Source organism: Peromyscus eremicus, chromosome 1 (genome assembly GCF_949786415.1).
Source record: "Peromyscus eremicus chromosome 1, PerEre_H2_v1, whole genome shotgun sequence".
Classification (NCBI taxonomy): domain Eukaryota; kingdom Metazoa; phylum Chordata; class Mammalia; order Rodentia; family Cricetidae; genus Peromyscus; species Peromyscus eremicus.
The window spans coordinates 56,390,271-56,402,168 of record NC_081416.1 but is presented as its reverse complement, the minus strand read 5'-3'; the positions used below and the strand labels follow the sequence as shown (position 1 = coordinate 56,402,168).

The 11,898-nt window shown below is 55.3% G+C and overlaps 2 protein-coding genes across 2 annotated transcripts; both read left to right on the top strand.

The window, feature by feature from the left end:
* Positions 1-5,499: 5,499 nt before the first annotated feature.
* On the top strand, positions 5,500-8,487 carry LOC131898190 (T-box transcription factor TBX10). The gene is made up of 7 exons (XM_059249299.1): positions 5,500-5,794; positions 5,867-5,968; positions 6,280-6,451; positions 7,052-7,207; positions 7,440-7,507; positions 7,714-7,808; positions 8,198-8,487. Exons 1-7 carry the CDS (start codon positions 5,616-5,618, stop codon positions 8,485-8,487), a joined length of 1,062 nt encoding a protein of 353 aa, XP_059105282.1. The 5' UTR covers positions 5,500-5,615.
* Positions 8,488-9,891: 1,404 nt separating this feature from the next.
* On the top strand, positions 9,892-11,450 carry LOC131898180 (mitochondrial coenzyme A diphosphatase NUDT8). The gene is made up of 4 exons (XM_059249286.1): positions 9,892-10,201; positions 10,538-10,670; positions 10,977-11,054; positions 11,145-11,450. The coding sequence occupies exons 1-4, from the start codon at positions 10,008-10,010 to the stop codon at positions 11,370-11,372; spliced, it is 633 nt and encodes a 210-aa protein (XP_059105269.1). The 5' UTR covers positions 9,892-10,007; the 3' UTR covers positions 11,373-11,450.
* The last annotated feature ends 448 nt before the right edge of the window (positions 11,451-11,898 follow it).

The window sequence follows — 11,898 nt, the reverse complement described above, 5'->3', positions numbered from 1 at the left end:
TGCGGCCATGGCTGCCATGCCGCCTCCTGGTATCGAGCTGTGAGATGAGAAGGTGTGAAGGATATGGGTGCGCCGGGGACCAGCTGGCAGACAAGATGGATGAGAGGGCAGTGGGGGCCGGCAGGAGCCTGGGGCAGGAAAGCAGGCCAGTTAGGGAGGGGCGCAGGATGGCTTGCCTTGCATAGTGTGCATGTGTTCATGTGCCGGGCTGTGTCCCCTGTGTGGACAGACTACACATACATAAAAGCTCCATCCACTGTCCTGCTGAGAGCGGGCCCCTGAGTTCATGAGTGTGCTTGTAGGCATGTGAGTTAGCATGTCTATGCTCACGTGTGTGTTTCCCGTTACATGTAACAAAGGCAAGCACACACACGTCAAGACCCAACAGAAGCCCAGGCTGGCCCACTTCTGGAGGAGGAACTGCAGACTGGGAAGAACCCCCAAGCCTCTCCTTTGTCTCTCCTCCTCCCTCCCACCACATTGAATCCTGGGGCAGGAGTGCTGGGCACACTTCGCTGGAGTTCCCTGGGAGACTCTGGCACCCCTTGACTTGCAGACAGCGCCCCTTTCTTGCCTGGCTGAGAGCTCCAGAGCCAATGTCAATGTCTTTCACACAGTGGAGTATGGATTTGTGCAGGGTGGGATCCTCCCCCCATCTGTGTGTGTGTGTGTGTGTGTGTGTGTGTGTGTGTGTGTGTGTCCGTCTGTCCAGCTTCAGGCTGGAATCTGAGGCTGAGGGCATGGAATAAGTGGCAGGGAGAGGCAGGACATTCTAGCCTGAGTGCATTACCCTCAGAGAAAAGCACCCCTCCAGCCGTGGGTTTGGGTCCTGCCCATTTGCCCCTGGCAGAGACCATGGCTTCTATGAACCTAGCCTAGCACCAGACTCTAAGGAAGCCTAGGTATTCCCTCCCAGGGTGGGCTGAGGTGGCTTGGCCAGGTGAATTTCTGTGGGCCATTTAGTACAGGCCACTAGTCAAGGGGTGCCCTCAGCTAAGGAAGTGGGGGCTTAGAGGAAGCCCCACCCCTGGACAGTGATTAGGTTTCCCTCAGGACAGATGGGGAAGCTTGGAGGAGGTGCCTGGCAAGGCTGGAGAGGGACCAGTGGGTCGAGTGGATGCACAACCTGCCTCAGTCTACCCTAATGAAGATGACAGGTGACCACAACCTGCTATGCCGTTCTCAGCTAAGGCTGGATCACCCCAGACAAAGTTGATTATTCACTGAAGCCAGGGAAACTGAGGCAATCAGGACTGGTGGGAGGATCTGAATATCTTACTACCCAATCTGGAGCTCTCCCTGCCCTTCTTGTGTTTCCTGCTTGTCCCTTGCCCCATGCAGTACCAGTAGGCTGGGTCTCCGGCTAGGAGGGAGGGCATCACCTCTGCACTTAGCCCTCATCAGCTGCCTCCCTTCAGCCCTTCCATCTAGCCAGATCCTGGTCCCCCGTGGACACCAGGCTGTCCTCAAGATGGCACCCCACCCCCACCTGCACTGGGCCCATTGATCAGGAATAGCTGGGGGGCTCTTAGCTGGAGAAGAGAGAGAGGGAGCTTTGCAACGTCACAACCTCCCACCTGCCCCCTTCCACATGCGCCTGCCCCTGGAGCTAAACCCAGCCAGTGGCCCAGCTCCAGACACTACGATCAGAGGTGGTTTGGAGACGTCCCCCTCACCCCCAGACATCCCAGAGCCAGACTTTCTGAACATCCAGACCAAGTGCCAGCTCAGGAGGACAAGCCTTGGCCAGGGACGTGGACAGTCGAGGAGTGAAGGATAGTCCTGGAACTGGGGACTTGTGCATGCTTGCGAGTGAAGTGTATTGCTGAACACAGAAGCCAAGCCAGTGTCGCTGGCTACCCTTCCCTGGGTGAGGCTGCATCCCAGCCTGAGTGAGCAGAGATCCGCATGGCAGGTCGGTATGGTTCAGGCAGTAGAGGTGGCCTCATAAGTGGATGGGGTTCCGGGACTTGGGCAACTGGATGGGGGGCTTCTTAAGCTACGGCCTCAGATCCAGCCGATCTTTCCCAAAGGTCTCTACCCGCTGCCGCGATCCCAGGATCTTGTAACATGCCAGTCTTCGTGGGTCAGGGGCAGTCAGGGCTGCGGTGAAATCCTGTCCTCACTGCTCTGTAAGCAGTCCAGTGGCACTGCCTACCTGGGGTCATGGTAGACACCTCTAGCCACTGTCTTCTTTATTGTTTATAATTATTGTATGTGCAGTTTCCTGCACATACATGCATGCTAGTGTGCATGGTTGGGTGGGGCAGCCATAGAACTCCTGTGGGGGTCGGAGGACAACTTTTGTGGGGTCGGTTCTCTCTTTCCAGCTTGGTTGGTTCTGGGAACGACACTCAGGTCGTCTGGCTTTCATGGCAACCACTTCACCTGCTGAGCCACATCACCAGCCCCCCATCTCTCTTCCTCTGTCTGTCTGTCTGTCCAGCAGCCTCCTTTGCTCAGGCTTACCTGGTGGCACTGTTGGGAATGGAGACCTGGCCTCCTGCCTCCCGGCCATCATGCATTCTGTGGGCCCTCCTGTCCTCAGCCGACTGGAATGGCGTTCACCGAGTTTTGTTTCCGTACTGAACAGGTCTCGTGTAGCCGAGGCTGACCTTGAATTCTGTATTGCTGAGAGTACCTTCAGCTTCCACGCATTGGGAGTACAAGTGTGCACCCACCACATTTGGCTCAAAATAACCTGCTTTAAAATCCAATGTGGGCATTGAAAACAAGTCCCCATACATGCTAGGCAAGTGCTCAATTGCTGAGCTATATCACCAGCAAAACTTTTAAATTGTGAAAAGGATATATAATGTAAAATTTACTGTATTGACCATGTTTAAGCATACGGTATTAGGAATTAGGACATTCATGGCTGTGTATCCCTCACCACAGTCGGCTTATAGCTCTTTGCATCTTTTAAAACTGAAACTCTCTCATCCCCATTGAACATTTCTCGTCCTCCTGGGTCTTGGCAACCACCACTGAACTTTGTGTTTCTATAACTTTTCACCTTCTGTGAGTAGAATTATACAGTTTGGCCCTGTGCTTCTCTCACTGAGCAGAATGTACACACACACACACACACACACACACACACACACACACAGCCTCAGAAAGTCCTTTCCTTTGCAGGGTGAATAGTAGCCCATTGTGAGCTACATTTTACTTACCTGCTCATCTGTCAGTGGACACTCGATTGCTTCTGCCTTTGGCTATAGCAAGCCATGCTGCCCAGAAGCGGGTGGGCAGACACCTTTGTGTGGGCTCCTATTTTGGGGACCCCATGTTTAGTTTTGCAAGAAGCCTCCGATTTCCGCAAAGGCTGCACCATTTTAAATTCCCACCAACCCTAGGATTCCAGTTTCTCCATAATTTCACCCACACTTGTTAAATTCCGGCTTCTTTTCTTGTCCTAGCAGCCATCCTGATGGCTGGTGGACCTGGTGTCTTACTAAGAATAGTATCACTGTTTGTTTATTTGTAGGTTTCGAATCAGAGTCTTATCCATTCTGTTTGCTTGTTAATTTTCTTTTTATTCTCCCCCCCCTTTTTTGAGACAGGGTCTCATGTGGTCCAGGCTGGCCTCAAACTCACTATATAGCTAGGAAGAGCCTTGAACTCCTGATCCTCCTGCCTCTACCTCTCAAGTCCTAGCATTACAGGCATGTACTACCATGTTGCTGTGTTTTTAATGTGGTGCTGGGGATCAAGCCCAGCGTTTTGCACACACTGGGCAGCAAGCAATCTACCAGCTGAGCTGTGTCCCAGCCTATCGCCATTATTTTATGTTGATATTTATCTATTTCCCATGTGTGCTGGTTAGTTGTCAACTTCACTCAAACTAGAGACATTTGGGAAGAGGGAATTCACCTGAGGAATTGCTCGAATCAGATTGGCCTGTGGGCATGTCTCTAGGGCATTTTTCTTGATTAAAGATTGGTGTGGAGGATGCAGTCCACTGGTGTGTGGTGCCACCCCGGGCAGGGGGTCCTGGGTCATGTAAGAAAGCAAGATGAGGGCTGGGTGGTGGTGGCGCATGCCTTTAATCCCAGCACTTGGGAGATAGAGGCAGATGGATCTCTGAGTTCAAGGCCGGCCTGGTCTACATAGTGAGTTCCAGGACAGCCAGGGATATAAAGAGAGAAGCCTTGTCTTGAGAAACAAAAACAAAACGAGAGAGAGAGAGAGAGAGAGAGAGAGAGAGAGAGAGAGAGAGAGAGAGAAAGCTGAGGAGAAAGCCAGTGAGCAGTGTTCTCCCACGGCTTCAGTTCCTGCCTCCAGGCTCCTGCTGGAGTTCCTACCCCGACTTCCCTCAATGATGAGCCAAATAACCCCTTTCCTCCCCAAGTCGCTGTCGGTCTTGGCGCTTACGACAACAACAGAGAGCAAACTAGCACAGTATGCATGAACGGAGGTCGGAGGACAAGTCAGTTTTCTCCTTCTACCACGTGGGGCCTGGGAATTGAACTCAGGTATTCGGGCCTGGCAGCAAGCTCCTTCACCTGCTGAGCCCATATCTTAGCCCAAGTATCATTATTTTAAATGGGAGACTGGAGAGTTTGGGAGCTTTGGCCAAGGATTGTATTGGAAATCGTGACAGAGACTGTCCAGAACGTGGTGTGTGTGGGGGCAGTTGGGGGCGGGAGTTGCACTGCCATGAACATCCTAATGCCATGAGTTGTATGTTTAAACATGGTTAACACTGTACATTTTTTACATTATGTATACTCTAGCCACAATGTAAAGGTTTTGACGGGGATGTGGCTCAGGTTTCAGGTCTAAGGAAGATCATTTAGATCATTCGGATGAACTGAGATCCCCCATCAGCCCCCTTCCCCGTAAACACTAGGCAGCTGGGGTTCCACAGACTTTCTAAGTGCCTGATGCCCTTCCTCACTTATACACCATCTGTAAACATGTCACCTATGGAGAGTCTCCTATGTGTCACACTCCGCTCTCCACACCAATGTGCATGTCTGCCCTATGAGACAGGGAACCTGGGGGTCCAAGAGCTGAGACAACTCGTCCAAGGCCGTGTAGCTCTTGTCTCTCCTCTCCAGAATCTTCTGGGGGAAAGACTTTAGATCAGGAACAGTGACTGTAATCCCAGCACTTGAAAATCTGAGGCAGGAGGATTCCCTCTAGCTTGTGGCCAGCCTTGGCTCCCGAATGCTACCATGCCTCAACACTTCCATCCAAATAGTTGTGGTGACACATGGTTGTAACCCTAGGCCTGGGAAGTGGAGGCAAAAGGCTCCAAAGTTCAAGGACATCTTCAGTTACATATTGAGTTTGAGGCCAGCCTGGGCTACATGAGACTATGTCTCAGAAAAAAAAAAAAAAGTTCACTGTAACTGAATATGGGGTGATGTTTTATGACAAAACTAGGAGCAGATGCCTGGCAGGGAGGGAGGCCTTCCGGAGGAAGAGGTGTGTGGATACTACCTGAAAGATGAGGCTGAATGGACAGTGAGTCAGGCTGGCAAGGTCAGGGCTCACAGATTCACCCTCTCTCCACAGTCTTCCTGTCTGCTGGCCTAGGGGTACTTGCTCCCCCAGAGACCTACCCCCCACCTGTGACCAGTGCCAGCTGGGAGCCCCGGCTGGGGATGTCCTTCCCATCAGGTTCCTGCACCATGCCCACAGAAGGCCAAGCTATGGTGGAGCCCACTGGGCAGGGCCCCAAGAACCCACGTGTGTCCGGTGTGATGGTACAGTTGGAGATGAAGCCACTATGGGAAGAATTCAACCAGCTGGGCACGGAAATGATTGTCACCAAAGCGGGCAGGTGTGGGCATGGACAGTGGGGGCTGGGCAGGGGGTGGGGGCCACGGCCAGGCTGAGCACCTCTCTCCCACAGGAGGATGTTCCCCACCTTCCAGGTGAAGATCTTGGGCATGGACACATTGGCTGACTATGCTCTGCTCATGGACTTCATCCCGCTGGATGACAAGAGATACAGGTCTGGGCCCCAGGGGGGTGGGGGAAAGGTGCTGAGGACAGGAACTGGACCCCAAGGTTGGGCGGGGTGATGTGGAGCCCTTCTGAGTTCATGCCCAGGAGGCTTAGCCTGGAGCAATAGCCTTTAGGCAGAAGGATGTCCAGCACAGAGGGGATGGGCTAGCCTGAGGCAGGCACAGGCATGTACACATGCAGAATTAATTCAAAAACGAAGGATGCTGGGTCAGGATCAGCCTCTTCACTATTCTCTTGGTCAGACTTGGCACTGAGCAGGACGGGGACAGCCCTTGACCTCTCACTATGCTCCCCCAGGTATGCCTTCCACAGTTCTGCCTGGCTGGTGGCTGGCAAGGCTGACCCCGCCACACCTGGCAGAGTGCACTTCCACCCTGACTCGCCAGCCAAGGGTGCCCAGTGGATGCGTCAGATCGTGTCCTTCGACAAACTCAAGCTGACCAACAACCTGATGGACGACAACGGCCATGTGAGGCGCAAGCCCCTAAGCCATTGGGGAGAGGCTGAGCCGGTTATAGCCGGCTGGCACTCTGATTGGCATGAAGCCGGGAGCTAGAGCTGGCAGGGCTGACATATCTGAATGGTATCAGAAGGAAGAGGGGGAGGAAGGTGCGAGAGGAGGCTGTTTGAAGCCTAGGGGACAGCCTGAGCAAAGGTCCTGAGGCCACCAAGTATGGAGTGAGTTGGGAGGCTGCCAGGAGATTCCCAGTGGGGCTGAAGGGAAGACAAGGGTAGGGCTCTCACACAGGCCAGGTGCCGAGGTGAGAACCCTGGCTCTTCCTCTCTGTGGATGGCGCTACAGAGGGTTTAGAGCAGGTGTGCGTGTCTTGCCCAGCTGCTGTGTGGAAACCGGGCAGGACAAGATGGGGAGGCAGGGAGGCCAGGCAGGATACAGCTGAAAGATGACGGGGCTGGCTAACATGGGGATAGGTTGGAGAGGTAACCAGATTCTACGTAGTTCTGAAGGTAGAGCGGAGACAGGCCATGGGCAAGGGGCAGAAGGATCGTGGGCCCAGGGAGGATGGCTGCACCAGCTGTATCCCTGCACTCGGCTCCCACCCTCCTACAGATCATTCTCAACTCCATGCACCGTTACCAGCCCCGTTTCCATGTGGTCTTCGTGGACCCACGCAAGGACAGCGCCCGCTATGCCCAGGAAAACTTCAAGTCCTTTGTTTTCACGGAGACCCAGTTCACAGCTGTGACAGCCTATCAGAACCACCGGGTGGGTCATACCAGAGCTCATGAGGACCAGCTCATCTCTGAGTGGTGGGGACTGAGGCTGGGGGTTCCCCCTGCCCCCTGGACATCTGCCTTCATGTTGGCTCTGGAGGTCCTAGGCCAAGGGGGTCTGGGTCCTGCTGACTGGGAGTTCCCAGGGAACGGAGTGGCTAAGTGTGGGCTTTTCAGGGCCCAATGGCTGGAAGCCAGCCCATAACTATACTTTCTCTCTGTAGATCACACAGCTGAAAATTGCCAGCAACCCCTTTGCCAAAGGCTTCAGAGAGAGTGACGCGGACTCATGGTACTACCTCATCCCTGCTTTCTTGCTCTAAGCCCAGCCCTGGCCCCAGGTCCCACCCAAGCAGCTCCAAAGGCCTTCACTTCTGACTTGTTTCACGGTTATGTCCTCTGGCTTGCCCTGGGATCCCCTATCTGACTCTGACCACAATGTCTGGGGTGGGGGTTCCCCTTGGCCTCCTACCTGATTCCTGCTTGCCCTGTCTTCAGGCCTGTGTCCCCAAAGCCACTGTTCAGCATCTCAGCCCGGAGTCGTAGCAGTCTCGGTCCTTGCCTGCTTAAGGGTTCTGCAGAACGAGAGAAAGGTGAGAACCCAGCCCAAACACAATGACAGGGACACATAGGCCTCTAGGAAGGGGCTTCACCATGATCAGCAATATCCCCACCTAGGCAGAAAGGCCCAGGGAAGAGAGAACAGGGCAGGGACATGGTATAGAACACAGGAGGGGTGCCTGGTGGGCTTCCTGGAGGAAGCAGATCCTGAGCTGGGCATTGGAGATGGAAGCCCAGCGTGGGACTGGGAGAGGGTATTGAGATAGAGGAGAAAGTAAGGAAGAAAGTTCAGGCAGAAAAGAAAACAAGGAGAAATACTGAAGCAGGCCAAGATGGGCAACCAGGGACAAGTAGGCCTCAGTATTAGGACCGGGAATGTGAGGGGAAATCCCTGGTCCTCTGAAACCATTTTCTCCCTCAGAAGCCAGTAAAGTTTCAGCTTCCAACTCCAGGACCCCTACCCAGCTGCACCATCAGCTGCTGCCTGCCCCAGAGGTCCTGCTGGCCCCTGCCACCTACAGGCCCCTCCCTTACCAGGACCTGTACCCTGGAGGCCCTGGCCACGTTGGAATCCCAAGGGCTCGGCTGGCACCGTACCCTCTCCCCAACATCGGCACTGATGGAGATCAGGAGGACCCAACCCTCCCAGCCAGACTGGGGCTCCTGCCCTCCTCTGCCTTGTGCTTGGGATCTAGCCAGGACTCCCAGTGATGCCAAGTGCTTTGGAAGCCTTTTACTCTGTGCCCCACCTCTCCTACCCTCCTCTGTAGAGACATCTTCTACGAAGAGCAAGGCAACTGGAAGCCCTGATGGCAGGGGTTCCTGCCTCAAAGCCATTCTGGAGCCTGCCAGTCTTGGAAGCAGGACTCCTACCCAGAAGCCCTGAATTCTGCCCCCCTGCCTCAAAGATGACTCCTCTAAATCCTGCTTCGATTGTCCTTCCTCCGCATTAAACTGCTTGACACCAGGAGTCAAAGCACTTCTGTCCACCCACAGGATCTCCCAGACCAGATAATCCCATCACCTTTGTAGGTATCCAAAAGCTGGACCCAGGAGCACAGGGTGATGGTAACAGTGATGACACCAGCAAGGCTGTGCTTAACCTGGTGTGTCCCCCACTTTGTGCACCCATATAAGGACGTAACTGGCTCAGAGAGGCTTCTGCTCACAGTCACACAGCAAAATACCGCTGACACCCATCACTCCATTTAAATGATGTGCTCCAAGGCTGGTCCTGAAGGCTAGAGGCCATCAAAGGGTGCTTAATATGATAGGTAGGGATCACACAGGCCAGGGTAGGGACGGGTGTAGACTCGGAGAGCCAATCAAGGCCGGAGGGAAAAGTCCAGGTGGACAGGGGCTGGAGTCCTGCTCGGCAGAGGCTGGTGGGATAAGGCTGGGGGAGGCGCGTATCCTTCATCCTCTTGGAGTGGGCGCCCCAGGACCCGGAGGATCCGACTCTGCTTAACCCAGAGCTCTTCCTGTGAGACCTTTTGGAAAGCACCGACACCCACAGGGGCGAGAGACAAGGAGCCCAGCAGATCTTCAGTAGCCAGACATCTCAACCCCCCGAACCTGAAGTCAGGACCCACTCAATTCAGGTCACCCAAGTGTTCTGGAAACACAAAGACCAAAACAACACCGCAGCATTGATAGGGAAGTCAAACTGGCCCTCTTTTCCGGGCACGCCTCCACTAGCTCTAGGCCCGGTCTTTCCCTCAGGTGGCGCCCTGGTTCCGGTACACAAAACCTCGTCTGCCCTCGCCTAGCAAGCCCCGCCCCAGATGCCCCGCCCCAATCAACCTCCGCTGCCCAATAGCAGCAAGCCCCGCCTTCATGCCCCCAGTATGCCCCGCCCCCGACAGCCTCCGAGACTGCCCCAGACGGCTTCGTGTGGAAGGCCTCCGAGATCCCGCCCCAGCAGACACTGCCTTGTCCGCCTCCGAGGCTCTGCTGGGGCAGGCCCCATCCCCTCGGCCTGTGAGGCCTTGCTCCGGCAGTCCCCGGCCCGCCCGTCTCCGATACCCGCCTCCGGAAAGCCCCGCCCCGCCACCCGAGGCCCCGCCCCCACAGGAGCACAGGCTTCCGACCGCCCCTGAGGCTCCGCCCCTCAGTCCCCAGCAACACCCCCTTCCGACTCTCGCTTAAGTCCCGCTCCGCGCCTGAGCTTCCGCGCCGCCGCGACTCCTCCCTCGCTGGCCCGCACCCTCTGTGTCCCGGGCGTCTGGGACATGCTGCCTGATTGCTTGTCCGCCGAGGGCGAGCGGCGCTGCCGGCAGCTGCTAGCGGGGACCACTGCCCGGCTGCGCTCGCGGCCTGCGGCGGCCGCGGTGCTCGTGCCGCTGTGCCTGGTGCGCGGTGTCCCGGCGCTGCTCTACACGCTGCGCTCCAGACGCCTGGTCGGAAAGCACAAGGGGGAAGTCAGGTACGCCGGCCGTGCCGGCGCACCACCTGCGGCCCGCACACCCCGCTGAATTTTCCCCTTCAAAACCTGGACTCTGCCCCTTACCGGAGACTGGAGAGTGGCCGTCTGGGGCTCCCGTTGAGGGCACTCCAGGGTCAATATCTGTGCCACCAGGACATCATAGGCAGACTTGGGGTGTCTGAGCAGCAAGATAGTCTTACCCTGCTGTCGACCCTCATGTCCTAACCTGCATTTCCAGTGCCTGTCGTCCTCTCCTCCCCGCTCCTCACTTACTCTAAAGGGAGGTAAACTGCCTCCCGAGGGCCTGTGGTTCTAAGACACCCTTTGCCCCTTCAGTTTCCCAGGTGGTAAGTGTGATCCCGACGACCAAGATGTAATACATACGGCCCTTCGGGAGACCCAAGAAGAGCTGGGCCTAGAGGTGCCCAAGGAGCACGTGTGGGGTGTCCTGCAGCCTGTGTATGACCGGGTGAGCCACCCTCATCCTGTCACACTCTGTGCCCCAAGTGAAGGGGTGAGCCAGCCCTGCTCAGGGTCCAGGAAGGCTTGCAGGGTAGGCTGCATTGATCTGGGCTTGAAAGACAAGTGGGAGATTTTAGGGGGGTAAGGGAAAGAGATTCTAAACACTTCAAACCTGTGAGTCCGTCAGCATGGTGAGAAGCTAAGGAAAAGGATTGGAGGGCTTGGCCATGACTGCCCAAGGCCTCTGGATGGCAGAGTGAGGTCTGCCTCTCAGCTCTGCTTCGCCTGACTGCTCACTCTCCTCCTACCCTAGGGAAAGGCCACCGTAGTCCCTGTGCTTGCCAACGTGGGCCCACTGGATCTACAGAGCCTCAGGCCCAACCCTGAGGAGGTGAATGGGGGTTACTGAGGAGCTGGGATGTCCTACCAGGGGATTCAGAGGCAGTCCTCTGTCCACCCTCTCTTTGTCTCTTGCCCACAGGTGGATGAGGTATTTGAGCTGTCTCTGGCCCATCTGCTGCAGACCCAGAACCAGGGGTATACCCACTTCTGCCAGGGTGGCCACTTCCGCTACACAATGCCTGTCTTCTTGCATGGACCACACCGTGTCTGGGGCCTCACAGCTGTCATCACTGAGTTCACCCTGAAGTTGCTGGCCCCTGGCATCTACCAGCCCTGCCTAGCTGTCCCCGAGCTGCCTAGGAGTTGAGGTCTGGCCTTTAGGGGCCTCGGCCTTCATTTGAGCAGGCTACTCCAGAGCTGATTAAAAGAGTCTTTGACAACTTTACTTTAGCATCTTCTGTGTGGAACAGGGGGAAAAAGCAGGGCATGGTGACACACCCGTGTAATCCCAGCACTGGGGAAACAGGTGGATCTCTTGGGGCTGCTGGCCAGCCAGGATAGGCTACTTGGAGAGACCCAGGCCAATGAAAGACCCTGTTTCAAAAGAAAAAAAAAAAAAAAAAGAAGAAAGAAAGATAAGGGCTGATGAAATAGCTGGGTTGGTAAAGGCACCTGTCCCAAAGCCTGACAACCAGGATTTGATCTTTGGGACCCACATGGTGGAAGGAGAGAACCAACTCCTGCAAGTTATCTTCTGACCACTACATGCATGCTCACATATGTGTATGTATATACATACACAGAATAAATATTAAGTGAAAGAAGCAGAGTATGTGGCACACCCCTGTAATGCCTGCACACTGGAGGCGAGCTAGGAGGGTGGAGAATTCAAG

Coding starts and splice junctions, on each gene's coding strand:
- LOC131898190 (XM_059249299.1), top strand. CDS start 5,616: ATGTCCTTCCCATCAGGTTCCTGCACCATGCCCACAGAAGGCCAAGCT. Junction 5,969..6,279: donor CTGGATGACAAGAGATACAG/GTCTGGGCCCCA, acceptor ATGCTCCCCCAG/GTATGCCTTCCACAGTTCTG. Junction 6,452..7,051: donor TGATGGACGACAACGGCCAT/GTGAGGCGCAAG, acceptor ACCCTCCTACAG/ATCATTCTCAACTCCATGCA.
- LOC131898180 (XM_059249286.1), top strand. CDS start 10,008: ATGCTGCCTGATTGCTTGTCCGCCGAGGGCGAGCGGCGCTGCCGGCAG. Junction 10,671..10,976: donor TGCAGCCTGTGTATGACCGG/GTGAGCCACCCT, acceptor CTCCTACCCTAG/GGAAAGGCCACCGTAGTCCC. Junction 11,055..11,144: donor TCAGGCCCAACCCTGAGGAG/GTGAATGGGGGT, acceptor TCTTGCCCACAG/GTGGATGAGGTATTTGAGCT.